This window comes from Pinus tabuliformis, chromosome J (genome assembly GCF_031772625.1).
Source record: "Pinus tabuliformis cultivar Carrire ecotype Pingquan chromosome J, CPIR1, whole genome shotgun sequence".
NCBI lineage: Eukaryota > Viridiplantae > Streptophyta > Pinopsida > Pinales > Pinaceae > Pinus > Pinus tabuliformis.
In genome coordinates, this window is record NC_142295.1 from 915,101,506 (window position 1) to 915,115,700 (window position 14,195).

Genomic DNA, 14,195 nt, shown 5'->3' on the forward strand with positions numbered 1-14,195 from the left:
AATTTGATGCACTGAACATGTTACTCAGAAAGTGTCGATCTCCCTATCCTAATTTCTTATTTTAGTTAAAGGATGATTTGTTTAGTATGCCTGCAATACGTTTTGTTGCATACTTGTAATAAGAATGCCGCTTAAATCTTGCGAAAGATTGCTAGTAAATGAATGGCTTTGATCTCTTGTATTTACTCCAGAAATGCTTCCCTGGAGTTCTGCTTTTATTAAGAGCCCAATGAAATATGCTTACGAGCTTGTATTGCATTTCCATGGAGTTCTGCTTTTATTAAGAGCCCAATGAAATATGCTTACCAGCTTGTATTGCATTTCCATGGAGTTCTGCTTTTATTAACAGCCCAATGAATTATGCTTACCAGCTTGTATTGCATTTCCATGGAGTTCTGCTTTTATTAACAGCCCAATGAAATATGTTTACCAGATTATATTTTCCATAGTTCGTAAGTAAATAAATGTTTGTAGGTGATGTACTCAACTAAATATAGTCCTACTAATATTATGTCTATCAATCATGGATTCCAACATGGAGGGATCTGTTAAAATACAAACGCTCAGTTGGGAAATGATCTCAAATAGCTAACCAAAATAAAAAAGTAAACGCAATGCTAGATTCAGAAATATGTGTGGATGGCCTAAATTAATTAGGTTGATAGGCATTCTTGCTGTTGGTAAATTAATCTATTTTTTTAATTTAAATTATTTTATTTTATGGTTATAAATTAATCATGTCTTTATATTTTATATTTTTGTTGTTTTTTTATAATATTTGAATAATAATTAGTTTGCATTTCTAAATTAATGTTTATTTTTCACATTTACGTCATATAATTATGAAATTATCATATTAGAATAGATGGATTTTCAAATATTAACTAATTTAATTTTTAAATCTATGTTTATTTTTTCATATTTACTTAATACAATTATAAAATAATTGTACGAGTTATCAAATAACAAATAACGTCGTATTGACCGATAAATTTGTATAACAAATAACGTCGTATTGACAGATAAATTTATAAAACTAATAGTGAAACTGCAAAACTGAGATTAAACACCGCCAAAAACACCAAAAATGAACCTTTTCAAATGATTTTCGAAGTGTGACGCTTCATATCTGCAAATAGCAGTGCAAGGAAATTTCCTGCTCTGTTCTTCTATTTCTTCGTTAAATAATTCATATAAATTTCTACATGCGTAACAGTGGGAACATCAACTTAACTGCAAAATTCCCACATTGTTAACAGAGGGATCAATATCTTAATTTAGATTGCAGTTGGTAGAAGTATTGACACAGCAGAAATGAGAAAGAGAGGAATAAATATCAAACAGCTACCAGTTATGGCTCAGTATATAGAATTAAAGGCAAATCTGGACTGCAATCATCAATAGACCATTTTGTCCAAGTCCTTGCTACAGAAAATTACTAATTTATACCCATCTGAGAAGCCTAAAGGCACCATGGATGGACTTCAAAACTGATCACCTAAGATCATCCTGTCAGCAAATATTTCAGAGTCTTGTTACGAACATTGTTTGTAACTCTGCATTCTTCACAGGGATTGCTACAAAAATTTACTAATTTATACCCATCTCAGAAGCCTAAAGGCACCATGGATGGACTTCAAAACTGATCACCTAAGATCATCCTGTCAGCAAATATTTCAGAGTATTGTTACGAACATTGTTAATTTATACCCATCTCAGAAGCCTAAAGGCACCATGGATGGACTTCAAAACTGATCACCTAAGATCATCCTGTCAGCAAATATTTCAGAGTATTGTTACGAACATTGTTCGTAACTCTGCATTCTTCACAGGGAAAGCACTCGCTACTGTAGAAACTGGCATGGCATGTTTTCTTGCAGGAATGCCCACACCATTCAATCTTCTTCAAGCATTTAGCCCTGCACTCAAAGTTTTCATGGCCCCCATAGTGGCACTTTCTGGGGCAAGAATGTCCACAGATGAGCCTTTCCCTGCATCTCTTGGTGCAAAAGCCGCCATTGCGTCCTTCACTGTACTTTCTGAAATACTGGCTCCTCTGAGCAACAACTTGCACATCTGGGTGTCTTGGGCAGCATAATCTAATTCCATTTCCCAGACTGCCATTCTTTTCTAGATGTTGGACGATGTCTCTCCATAACGAACTCTTATGTGACAGAAGCTTGGCGTTGCCAAAGATATAGAGACCAATTCTGGCTCTGGAGAGTGCAACACATATTCTGTTGGGAATGCTGAGAAATCCAATGCTATCTTGTGGGGCATCTGAATATAATTTGTCTGAAGAGGAGCTCATATTTCTGACCAGTGAGAGCAGTATTATATTGCTCTCTTCTCCCTGGAATTCATCCACACTTCTCACCTTTGGAATAAACTCATTTGTGTTCACTATATGACATTTCTTAGTACCAGCAAATGACTTTGCCATTTTCGGGTTATATTGTCTCCTTGGCAAAGGGTATGAAGCATTGATTTTTCTCTGGATTTCTTCTGTCTGGGATCTGTACATACTTAAAATACTGATATCTGATGGCTTGTACCCACAGCACTTGGTTAAGTACAAGCAAAATTGAACCACCATGTCTGCCTCCATGGCATTCATCCTGCTGTTTCCAGACTCAGCACGATCTTCGGCGCTCTCATGGTCCATGAACACCACATTACTTGCAACTCCTCTCACATTTTTGAATTCATGAACAGATGGGTGATCTTTTAACATGGGGTAGAACAAATTGGAGAGCAAGGCAGATATTGCAGGCCTCATCCTTCTTTGAACCTGCAATGTTTTGTACTCTGTTCCACTGCTTACCATCCTCTCAAACATTGATACATCTAGTCTGTGAATTTCTACTAGCTTGGGTGTTGCTACAGATGGCCTTAGCTGCATATGATCACCGATGAGAATTAGATGCTTAATGTTGGGATTCAAGCATCCCAGAATTTGGGCCTCTAGTACCTCTGCAGCTTCTTCCACTATCATGATTTCTGATTTCAAAGACTTCAATAGTTCATGATTACGAGCTGCAAAGGTTGTGGTCATCCCCAGGACCTTAAATTTACTTAGTAAGTGGGTCTGAATGTTTCTTTTTGCTTCGGACGCTTGGCTACATGCAGAAGCATAGGAACGACTTAAATTTGACAGCTCCCCTTTGGACTGAAACCCATTCAAGCATTTAAAGTTTATGGCATTTTCTTGAGTTTTCTTGGCTTTGCTCGACCTGTATAATTGACCCCGCAGCTTTCTGAGTATGGCAGGTGCCCCCTTCTTTTTCTCCTTCTTCATGAGCTGATCCTCAGTGCATTTACTAAGAATGGCACTGGTGGTTCTGGATCCCATCCTCACTAGGCTTTTCTCGCAGTCGTAGATTCCCTCCAAGAACTGATCTAGGGCTCTGTTAGTGTAACAAATTATCAGGATAGGACCAGCAGAATTAATCTGCAGCAATGTCTTAACAATAAGAAGACCTATAAATGTTTTTCCAGTTCCAGGAGGCCCCTGAATGACCGCCAATTTTTTCGTCAGTCCTTGATTAATGGCGTCTTCCTGGCTTTCATCAACAGAATCACACTGATCCTTACAAACCTCACGCCAATCAACATTATATTCAACATCCTGTACACTGGATTTAAGATATACGAGCTGTTCGTTGAACTGAAGGTTCTCCATTTCCGGCTTTCTTAAAACCTTGAGGGCATGAACATAGGCCTCGTAATAGGCGCTTGTAGATTCGAACATGCAATACTCCGCTCCATTCTGGAGCTCAATTAGCTCATGCCCATCCACTGGTGATCTCACCCCTATAACATTTCTTTCCCTAAGTTTTCTAAGATCCCGGTCTGAAACTAATGCCCAAAAAAATGTCATGAACCCATCGCTGGAAATACAGAGCAAGGAATTGTTCATCAGAAGTTTTGAATTCTCCCAATCGACTTGGACACCACTTTCGACATCAAAGGAAACACCATAATCCACACCATCGCGACCTGCTCTCATGCCAACATATCTAACGGACCTGTATACTTGAATATCACATAACCTTCTCTGCTTTTGCAGCCCAGAATTATTTCTAAGTTTCTGCAGGGCTTCTCTGTAAGGTGCCAACACGTCCTCTCTGAGGAGCCTGAATTGCGTATCTAGGTAACTATATGGATCTGAATAAGGCTCGCCTACCTTGTTGATAGGTATGCAATTACCATCGCCTGTGCTTTCAATTGATAAGAATTCCTCCGCTGAAGGGATGATTTGGATTTCTCTGAATCCTTTCCCCTGCAACAAATTTGAAGAGTCAGTTATACAATTGACAGTATAATACAGCTAAAATTAATTCAATTGGTAGCTAAGATTACATACACAAGTGGCCATTTTTTTGCTTAATATCGTTATTAAGGTTATAACAGCAACAGTAGAATAACCAGGAGTTTCTCTGATTCTGAAGAGAAAATTAAAGTAGAAAAACACATCAGGCAAAGCTTTGTAGTAGCAGATCTGTTCGAATTACAAAGTTCTGTAGCAATAAAGCTGTTCAGATTTCGAAATCGTACCAGACAAAGATTCGAAATTAATGTTTATTTGGTGACAAGACCATTCTGCACTTGATCAATATTACAATTCTGAAAGTATGGTACTTCATCCGTTACAGCACAATTTAGTCAGTAGCACGGTGTAAATTAAACTACACGTATCCACATTACTTTCCTGAAAGTACAGTACTTAACATAATTTATTCAGTGCCACGGTAAATCACACTCAGTACGGTATCCTGAATTATTGATTCCAGTGACATAAATCTCAGTCTTAACGTATGGAAAATTTAGCAAAGCATTTTGCCTGGTTTTACATATTGGAGGGAGCTGTCTGATAGCCAAATGCACTTCATAATGGATGGTCGAATACCAAACTTGCCCATAAAGAACACGAGATGTAGCTCCAACAAGTTATCACTGCAGGTTAAGTCTCTACGACGAGGAACTCAACGCCAGTGCCTCAGTAGAAAGTATGCAATCTAAATGGGCAGTGTGAAATTGCCTCTGCCGGTGCACTGCAATGATGAGTTGATAAATTCAGTGTACTTTTTATCACAATTCTTAAATTCATAGTGTACTTTTTATCACAACCTAAGTGGATTTAATGGTTAAGTACGTCTCTCTTTTTTGGGAAGAGTTTATAAATTTAAATCTAATAAATCTAATAAAATAAAAATATGAAGAAATTATTAGAAATTGAAATTCATAAAGGTTATACACAGTTTAAATTTAAAAAGATAAAAATAGTTATACGTTCAAATTTTACTAGAGAAATTTTATATACCAATTTGATATGACTTGGCAAAATCTTAAAATAGATAATTATTATAGTTAGTCTAGATTTATAGGGATCAGGTTGGTTTTATATATATAATATAATATTTTATTTTCATATCATATAACATAACATTTTTTCATCTAACATATTTTTCTTATTATATTATAGAGTTTTTCTTAAACTAGCATAGATCTATCTTAATTTTGGATCTGCCAAGTCTCGAGAATGATCAATTCTCTTGGGATTTAAAAGTCTTTTAGAGCAAAAAGAGATTTGATCCCTCTCAACGCTTGGTACATCCAAAGTTAAGATGAATCTATGCTAGTTTAATTTCTTCTTTTAAATAGTTTATATTCCACATGAATACCATGGGTTTTCATAAACCTCAAAAACCACCAATAACTTGACCAAATCAAAGTTACCTTATCATTTTGGTTAAAGTTATTTTTGTTTTAACATGGAGTTATTTTTAAAGAAAATTCAAGTACAAATGTTTAAAGTAGAGTTATTTTTATTTTTATTAAAAAATATAATTATTAGTTTTTTTTTTTTTTTTATTTGACCAAACAAAATGTTTACATAACATAACAGGACATGACAAAGATTTACATCTCAAAAGATCACATGTATTTTATTTTTATTTTTATTGTTATGTAATTTGACCTAGTCCAAATGTTTACCTAACATAACATAACTTTACAACATCTCTTCTATACTGGGCAGAGCATATCTCCGCACAATTATTATTGTTATTAAACGAGCTTGTGGAAAGGTTTGCACATCCATAGCCAGAGGGATCAAGTCTCTCCGGGTGCAAACCACTTTTTTTTAGTACAAAACTTTTGCACCTCGAGAGATTTGATCCCTCTTTGCGCTTGATAGATTGAGTTAGGGCGGATCCTATTTCCACCTCTATTGTAAATTTAATGCAGGCTGACATGCAGGGGCGATAGCCACATGCAACGCGCGCCGTGATGACTAGGGGGCGATAGTCATCACGGCGCGCGTTGTATGTGGCTATCGCCCCCGCATGTCAGGCGCATTAAATTTACAATAGAGGTGGAAATAAGATCTGCCTTGAGTTAAGATGGATCTAGGCTGGTTTCAGCGAGTCTTGTGCGACCAAGAAAAATCTATAGAGGATAGGATTAATTTTATCAATAATATGTAATTACATCTAATATTAATATAATCATTTTAAATATGCTAAATATGTTTGAGATTAATGGTCATTTTAATTTTAAATTTGCTTAATTACCTTGTTAATAACTTTAATGATGAAATACAAATTTTGAATGCAAAGTGACAATGTAATAATGTTGAATGATAGAAAATGTGAATAATAAGAATGTAATCAATTACAAATAGTCTTGATTGTGATTAATCTCAAACTATTTTCTTCTACTATTCTTATTGTCACCCTTGTTAGTTTTGTCATCTTTTCATATTGATTATATGAAAATGACACTTAAATCGTAAACCATATAAATCTTTAGCTCGAGCTATAGTAGTAAACATCATACCTTGTCTCTCTTGTTCTCCAATATTAATAAGTTGAATTACTATAACACAAAAGTCAATGCACATTATCAATAATTTCTTGTGCTTACACTAAAATCAATGCACAATGTTAATCCAATCACTTTAAAATTAATATACCATCATATATCCAATTACATCAAATCAAAAATCAACATCTACACTGAAATCAATGCATCTAATGCAAGCAATCAAATAAGATTAAAAAACAATATTTACACTGAAATCAATGCATCTAATGCAAACAACCAAAAAGGATTAGAAATCAACATCTACACTCAAATCAATGCATCTAGTCCAAGTAAGAAAATAGGATTAGAAACCAACATGTACATTGAAATCAATGCATCTAGTGCAAGAAATCAAATAGGATTAGAAATCACTATCTACACTGAAATAAATGCATTTAGTGCAAGCAATCAAATAGGATTATAAATCATCTACATTGAAATCAATGCATCTAGTGCAAGAAATCAAATATTATTAGAAATCAACATCTACATTGAAATCAATGCATCTAGTGCAAGCAATCAAATAGGACTAAAAATCACCATCCACACTAAAATCAATGCATTTAATGCAAGAAATCAAATAGGATTAGAAATTATCTACACTAAAATCAATGCATCTAGTGCAAACAATCAAATATCATTAGAAATCAACATCTACACTAAAACCAATGCATCTAGTGCAAGCAATCAAATAGGATTAGAAATCACCATCTACACTGAAATCAATGCATCTAGTGCAAAAAATATTCTTCCCTCTCTGCCTCCTCCATCTATATCTATATATCCCTCCATCTCTCCTTCTTTATCTCTCTATCTCACCCCTCAAACAGACACACACTCTCACTCCATATCTATCAATCTCTCTGTCCCTCCCTCCCTTTCTCCATCTCTCTCTTCTTCCCTCTCTTTGCCTTCCGTCTATATGTTTATTTCCCTTTGTCTCTCTATATCACCCCCAAAATATATACTCTCTTTCTCCAATCTATCCATCTATCCCTCCCTCCTCCTCTCCCTTCTCTCTCTCTCTTCCCCTTCTCTCTCTCTCTCTTCCCCTTCTCTCCCTCTCCCCCGCTTCTATCTCTCTTCCCTCCCTCTCTCATCCTCTCTCTCTCCCTTTCTCTCCTACCTCTCTCTATCTCTCTCTCCCCCCTCCAATCCTCTCTTTTCCCCATCACTCTCCTCCTCTCTCTCCCCCACTTCTATCTCTCTCCGCTCCCTCTCTCCTCCCCTCTCTCAACTCCTCTCTCTCCCTTTCTCTCCTACCTCCCTCTCTCTTCCCCCATCACTCTCTCTCTCTTCCGCCATCACTCTCTCACTCCCTCTCTCTCTCTATCTCTCTCTCTTTTCCCTCCAATCCTCTCTCTCTCTCACTCTCTGCCTTACAATCCTCTCTCTTCCACCATCTCTCCCTCTCTCTCTCCAAATATGTTACTATATCCCTCCCTCTCTCCTTCTCGTCCCCCTTCTCTCTATCTCTCCTTCTTTGCCTCTTTATCTCACTCCTAAACATACACTCTCTCTCTCTCCATCTCTCCCTTGTCACTCCCTCTCTCTCTCCACTTCTCACTCTCTATATATTTGTTCTTCCCTCCCCATCTTCCCCTCCAACTCCATATCTCTATGCCTTCTTCTCTCCTCCTCTCTCTCAAGTCATCTCTCTCCCTTTCTCTCCTACCTCACTCTCTCTTTCCCCATCTCTCTCTCTCTCTCTCTCTCTCTGTCCTCCAATCCTCTCACTTCTCCCTCCCTCTCTCCTTCTCTCCCCTTCTCTCTCTCCCCCCTCCATCTTTGTGTCTCCCTCTCCCTCTCTTACCCTTCTCTACCTCTCTCACTCCTCTCCCTCTCTCTCTCTTCGTTCCTCCTCTCCCCTCTCCTTTAGTTTATCTCCATCTCTCCCTTGACACTCCCCCTATCTCTCCACCTCTATCACTCTATGTCTTTGTTCTTCTCTCCCATATATATCTAGAGGTAATATATATCATGATATATTAATATATATTATAATGTAACAAATTTAATATTATATTAATCCAAAGTTATTAAATTTAATAATATTACTATTATAACATATTAATATGAATATTATATTTAATATTAATATTAACACTAATATTTTAATATTAGTATTAGGGTTAATAATGTTTTTTTTGCATGGTATTAATAATAATTTGGGCCATAGTATTTGGCCCATAGGTTTGGTATATAATTAGATGTTGATTTGTAATCCTATTTGATATATTTTTATTTATTTACCATACCTCTTTATACCTCTTCTATATTTATTTTTTACCATACATTTTTTATAAATATGGTATTTGGCTCATGGTATTAATAATAATTTGTTGGTATTTGGCCCATGTTATTAATAATAATTTGTCCTATGGTATTTGTCCCATAGGCTTCACCTAAATAAAACCATTTTTTTGAGTTTTGGTAAATATAAAGATGTTTATGGAGTAAATATAAAAAGAGGTTTATTTATTTACCATACTTCTTTTTTTCCAGGGAAAAAATTGAACTTTCTATTAAGGCAATAAGAAGTTACATTTGTAGATGCATTTAAGCAATATGTCCACAAAATAAACAAAGAGTTGTATGTCCACAAAATAAACATAGAGTAAGTCATCTTTGGGTGGTAACATAGAACTATGTACTACTCAAACCCAAAAAGAAAACCAGAAAAACGAGCCAAGTCCAGTTCCCGGACCTCCCCTTTATTGAGGAAAACGACCCAAACAAGAACATAGTAATTGTGCATAAATACAAAAATTTAATGTTTCAAAATATAACATGTTCTTGTCCCTTGTAAAAACAAACAGTATCAAAAAAGAGACCATAGCTTCTGCAGAGAAGAAAAAACATTTTGAAATAGGCCTTCCCCTCTCGATAAGGAGGCGAAAGGTTGTTGATCCGACACATGGATCCAATCCTTATCAGCTTTTGTTATGCACCAGTTTCCCATAGACAGTTGTAGACCCTCCTTAGAAAGGAGGTATGCGGCTGAGTTCCGCTCCCTGTAAATATGACAAACAGTTATAAAGTCAAAATTTTGTTTTAGATGTAAGACTTCTTCTAGTAACGGAATCAAAATATAATTTTGACATCTTTGTTCTCCATTGAACCATTTAACAACATTCTGTGAGTCTCCAAAAATCTGGACCGATCCCATCCTCATGTGAGTAAGCCAGCATAGTAAAAGTTTTAAGGATTGAAGTTTTGCATAATTATTTGTTCTCGTGCCAAGGCCCACCGAAGCTTTTAAACTTTTTTGGTTGTTGATGTGAATGACAAGGCCCACACCACAGATGTCATGTGGATCAGATGCACCATCAAAATAGGCCCATGGTGTATCACCCCTAATTTGTTCTTCTCTTGGTCGCCTGGAGATTTTTACAGGATTTAGTAAGGGGATAAGAGCATAGATTGAGGCACTTTCTACAACAATAGGAACGTGAGCAGGGACCAAATCCTTAAATATGCTCCTATTCCAAGCCAACCAAATGCCCCATGAGATTATTAAAGGGAGATTTTTCATATTTTCCTCCTGAACCTCATCCCACCATCTTTGCCAGGCATCACACATGTTTTCCACATTCCAAGTCTGAGTCTTCCCCAGTAATCTCAAAGTTTCTTCCCATGTTCTAATACTGAAAGGGCACTTTAAAAAAAGGTGTTGTACTGATTCCTCCTTACTTTTGTAGAGGGTGCACCAACCTGGACCTTCTTTGTTTCTTTTCTGTAGGTTATCCCATGTAGGGATTTTGTTCCTTAAGATACAACAGAAAAAAAGGTCTTAATTTTGCGGGACTTTTTAATTTCCAGAGAGGTTTAAACCACCATTTCAATGCTCCCCGTGCCCTTCTTACCATTAGGTAAGAGTAGCCAGACTTTGGAGAATATTTTCCTGTGGGAGCATGGACCCATCTCAGCACATCTAGACGATCCTTGAGATGAACATTTGTTCTTTGGAGCTCTCTAATAAAATTTCGCCATTCCTCTTTCCATTGAGGTTCCAAATGCACTTCTTTCGCTGCTTTCCATGCTTGTTGCCATATTGTCGTCTGACCTTCCCTTGCAATCTGATTCAAGTAAACTAGGCCCTGTGTATGTAAACATGTCATGACCTCTCTTGATAGGGTATATCCCTCGTTGCATCCTACTCATGGGTCTATTCCTAATCTAAGATTCTCTCCATTTCCAATGTGCCAGGTCAATCCTTATCCAATGGTCCTAAAGGATTCTAAATTTTCCTTCCATACTACTGAAGCATGTGGAGACTTCTTTTCAGGGTTCCTCAACCATTCATCCATGGGGTTCAGATCTATATATTTCCTTTGATGATTGTCGTCCACAGATTGTCCATTGATATAAGTCTCCACCCCATTTTTGTTGCTAGTGAAGATGCAAAGGTTGGTAGGTCTTTAATGCGCCATCCACCCCATTCCTTTGGTCTAGCTACTTTTCCCTAGGCCACCAATGGCAGCACTGAATCCTCTTTTGTTCCAACCCACAGGAGCCTATTGCATATTTTCCTTATTCTTGAGAGTATTCCTTTTGAGATCCATGTCAATGCAGTCCAATACACAGGGATGGCCACAAGAACCGATTTATTCAAAACCAACCTCCCCACTCTCGACAACCATTTATAACTCCAGTGTTTAATCTGGTTTTCAATTTTAGCCACAAGCCAGTACCAATCTTGTTTCCTGTAAGAGTTCAGTTTTAGATGAAATCCCAGGTACTTAAAGCTTTCCTTCATCGACTTAGCCTCAAAAGGGAGGGTCGATGCAATCCTCATGATTTCAGTCCCTGAGAAACCTTTAAGAATCAAAGATGATTTTTGGGCATTGATACACATATTTGTAGCTACTAGGAATAGATCAAGAGATGATTTTATGTGTTGAATATTACTTCTATTTCTGTCACTGAATAACATAATATCATAACAAAATGGGTGATATGCAGGTTTATATAAATTTCAATGCCTTTTAAATCTCCTCTTCTCTTCGCTTCCAATATCCACTGGCTAAGTGCTTTTGCCGCTTGTAAGGAAAGAAGGGGAAACAATGGGCACCCTTGTTTAAGGCCACATTCATTGTTGAAGAAAGAGGATGCTACCCCATTGATCAGGACAACAAAACTAACATTTGCAATATATCCAATTACCCAATGCTAAACCCCAGATGGGTCATTAGCATATGGATATAGAGCCAGTTGATTCTATCATACGATTTGGAAAGATCATTTTTTACAATCACACCTTTTTTCCTGCTCCGCTTAATACTATGTAGTGTTTAGATAGTCTTCGGCAAAATCACATAGCCAATCTTTTATCGACGCGTTTCGAACCAGCCAGTGTGGTTCATCGTCAGGACAAGTTGAAGAACCAATCCGGCTTAGCTGATTAAATAGAGTGTGCAGAGATTCCAACGGCTATATTGCTAACAGCTAATTTTGACCTAATGATCTAAGTCAAACCATTAATTTAATTATTAACATTCCTATAAATAGCTAAAACAGGTAAATAAAGGAATTCATTTGTTCATTTAAATAAATGTATAAGAATACCTAAAATTAAAATTCATTTGATAATAATATAATATCCATATTTATTATGGTCATTATATCTCGTATAATAGTTCATATTTACCCAATAATCTATAATTATTATTATTCTAATACTATTTAAATGGTATTAAATTACTATTACTCTTAGAATTTAGTTACCTTGGGTAATTTCGTGTTTATATAATTATTTAATGGTCCAATGGTAAGTTAGACTTTCTCTATATGTTCTTTAAAATATATCATTATTATTTATTATTTAAAATAATAATTTATTATTTTAAATAATAATTTAGGGTTAAATTAATAATACTAAATTATTATTTTAAATAATAAAAATATAATATATTATTTTAATTATATCATTATTAATTATTATTATTCTAATATCATTTAAATGGTATTAAATTACTATTACTCTTAGGTAATTGTGTGTTTATATAATTATTTAATGGTCCAATGGTAAGTTAGACCATCTCTATTTGTTCTTTAAAATATATCTTTATTATTTATTATTTAATTATAATGGTCATTCGAAATTAAAATAATAAGATATACAATAATATATGATTATTAAATAATCTATATTTACTTAATAATTTATAATTCCACTATGATTAAAACCAAACAAATAGTGTTCATGTTAAATCATTATTATTCTAGGAGTATAATTAATATTATTGTTATATCATATATTTATTCATAATACTTTCTTAATTTGGTAAACTAGATCTCTTCTTATAATTAAATTAATAATTTATATTCATTAAATAATCAATATTTATTCAATAGTCTGTTATTCCAATAAAATTATGACATTAGGTCAATATTTTATTACTTATAAGGTTTAAAAGGGTTTTTTAGGGTAGTGTCTCTAGGGCAACCCCAATTTCTTCATGGATATGCCTGCCAGCTAGGAATACAAATTTCTCCTTATATATGTTTCCTGAGAGAATAGGCTTCAGACAGACTGCAATAACTTTTTCTATAATTTTATAGATACAGTTGCAAAGGGAAATAGGCCTAGATTCCTCAAAAGACAAGGGATCCTTCGATTTTGGGATTAAAGCCAGGAAGGTAGATTTGAAGGGTTCATAAACCAATCCTTTATCCTGGGATTCCTCCACCACCCCAGTGATTTCATCCCCTATAAGATAGAAAAAGTGCTAAAATAATTCCACAGTCCAACCATCCGGTCCTGGGCTCTTATCCTTCTACATAGATTTTAAGACCCCTTCTACCTCCCCTTTTGACACAGGGGCCATAAGTAGATCATTTTCCTCCTCCTCAACATACCAAGGAAAAATTTGGGCAACCCAGATCACCTCTGCTATTGAGACCGCTTCTGGCGCTTTAAATAGATTTTTGAAATTGTTCCTTCCCAACAAGGCTAGATCGGCAAAAGATTTTGCAGTTTCTCCTTCCTCCATTTTTAGCCCCTAGATTGTATTTGTATTTTTCCTCCCTTTAGCATAGTTCTGAAATAATTTTGAGTTTTCCTCCCCTGCTTCCAACCATATTGCTTTATGTTTTAGCTTCCACTGCTCTTCCCTATCATTCTAAATTTTCCTTCTTTCTGTCTCCAATTGTTTAATCGTTTCCCTCTTCTCCACCATCTCATATACATCCATTTCTGGACTCTCCAATACATCTAATTCCTCCCCAATCCTTCTTAAAACGGCTTCATCTCTAATCCTCTTAGCTTTTTCCCATTCAATGGTTTCCTTCTTCATTCGCTTTAAATTCTCCATAAAAGATTGAGC

General features: G+C 35.6%; 1 protein-coding gene across 1 annotated transcript in view; it reads right to left on the bottom strand.

The window, feature by feature from the left end:
- Positions 1-1,765: 1,765 nt before the first annotated feature.
- LOC149229729 (uncharacterized) overlaps positions 1,766-14,195 on the bottom strand; it is an 83,286-nt gene continuing 70,856 nt past the window's right edge. Inside the window, exons 3-4 of the mRNA XM_089381116.1 lie at positions 4,367-4,501; positions 1,766-4,282 (exon numbers count right to left, since the gene is read on the bottom strand). Of these exons, the coding sequence (XP_089237242.1) occupies positions 1,766-4,282; positions 4,367-4,501 (2,652 nt within the window). The remainder of the gene's footprint in view (positions 4,283-4,366; positions 4,502-14,195) is intronic.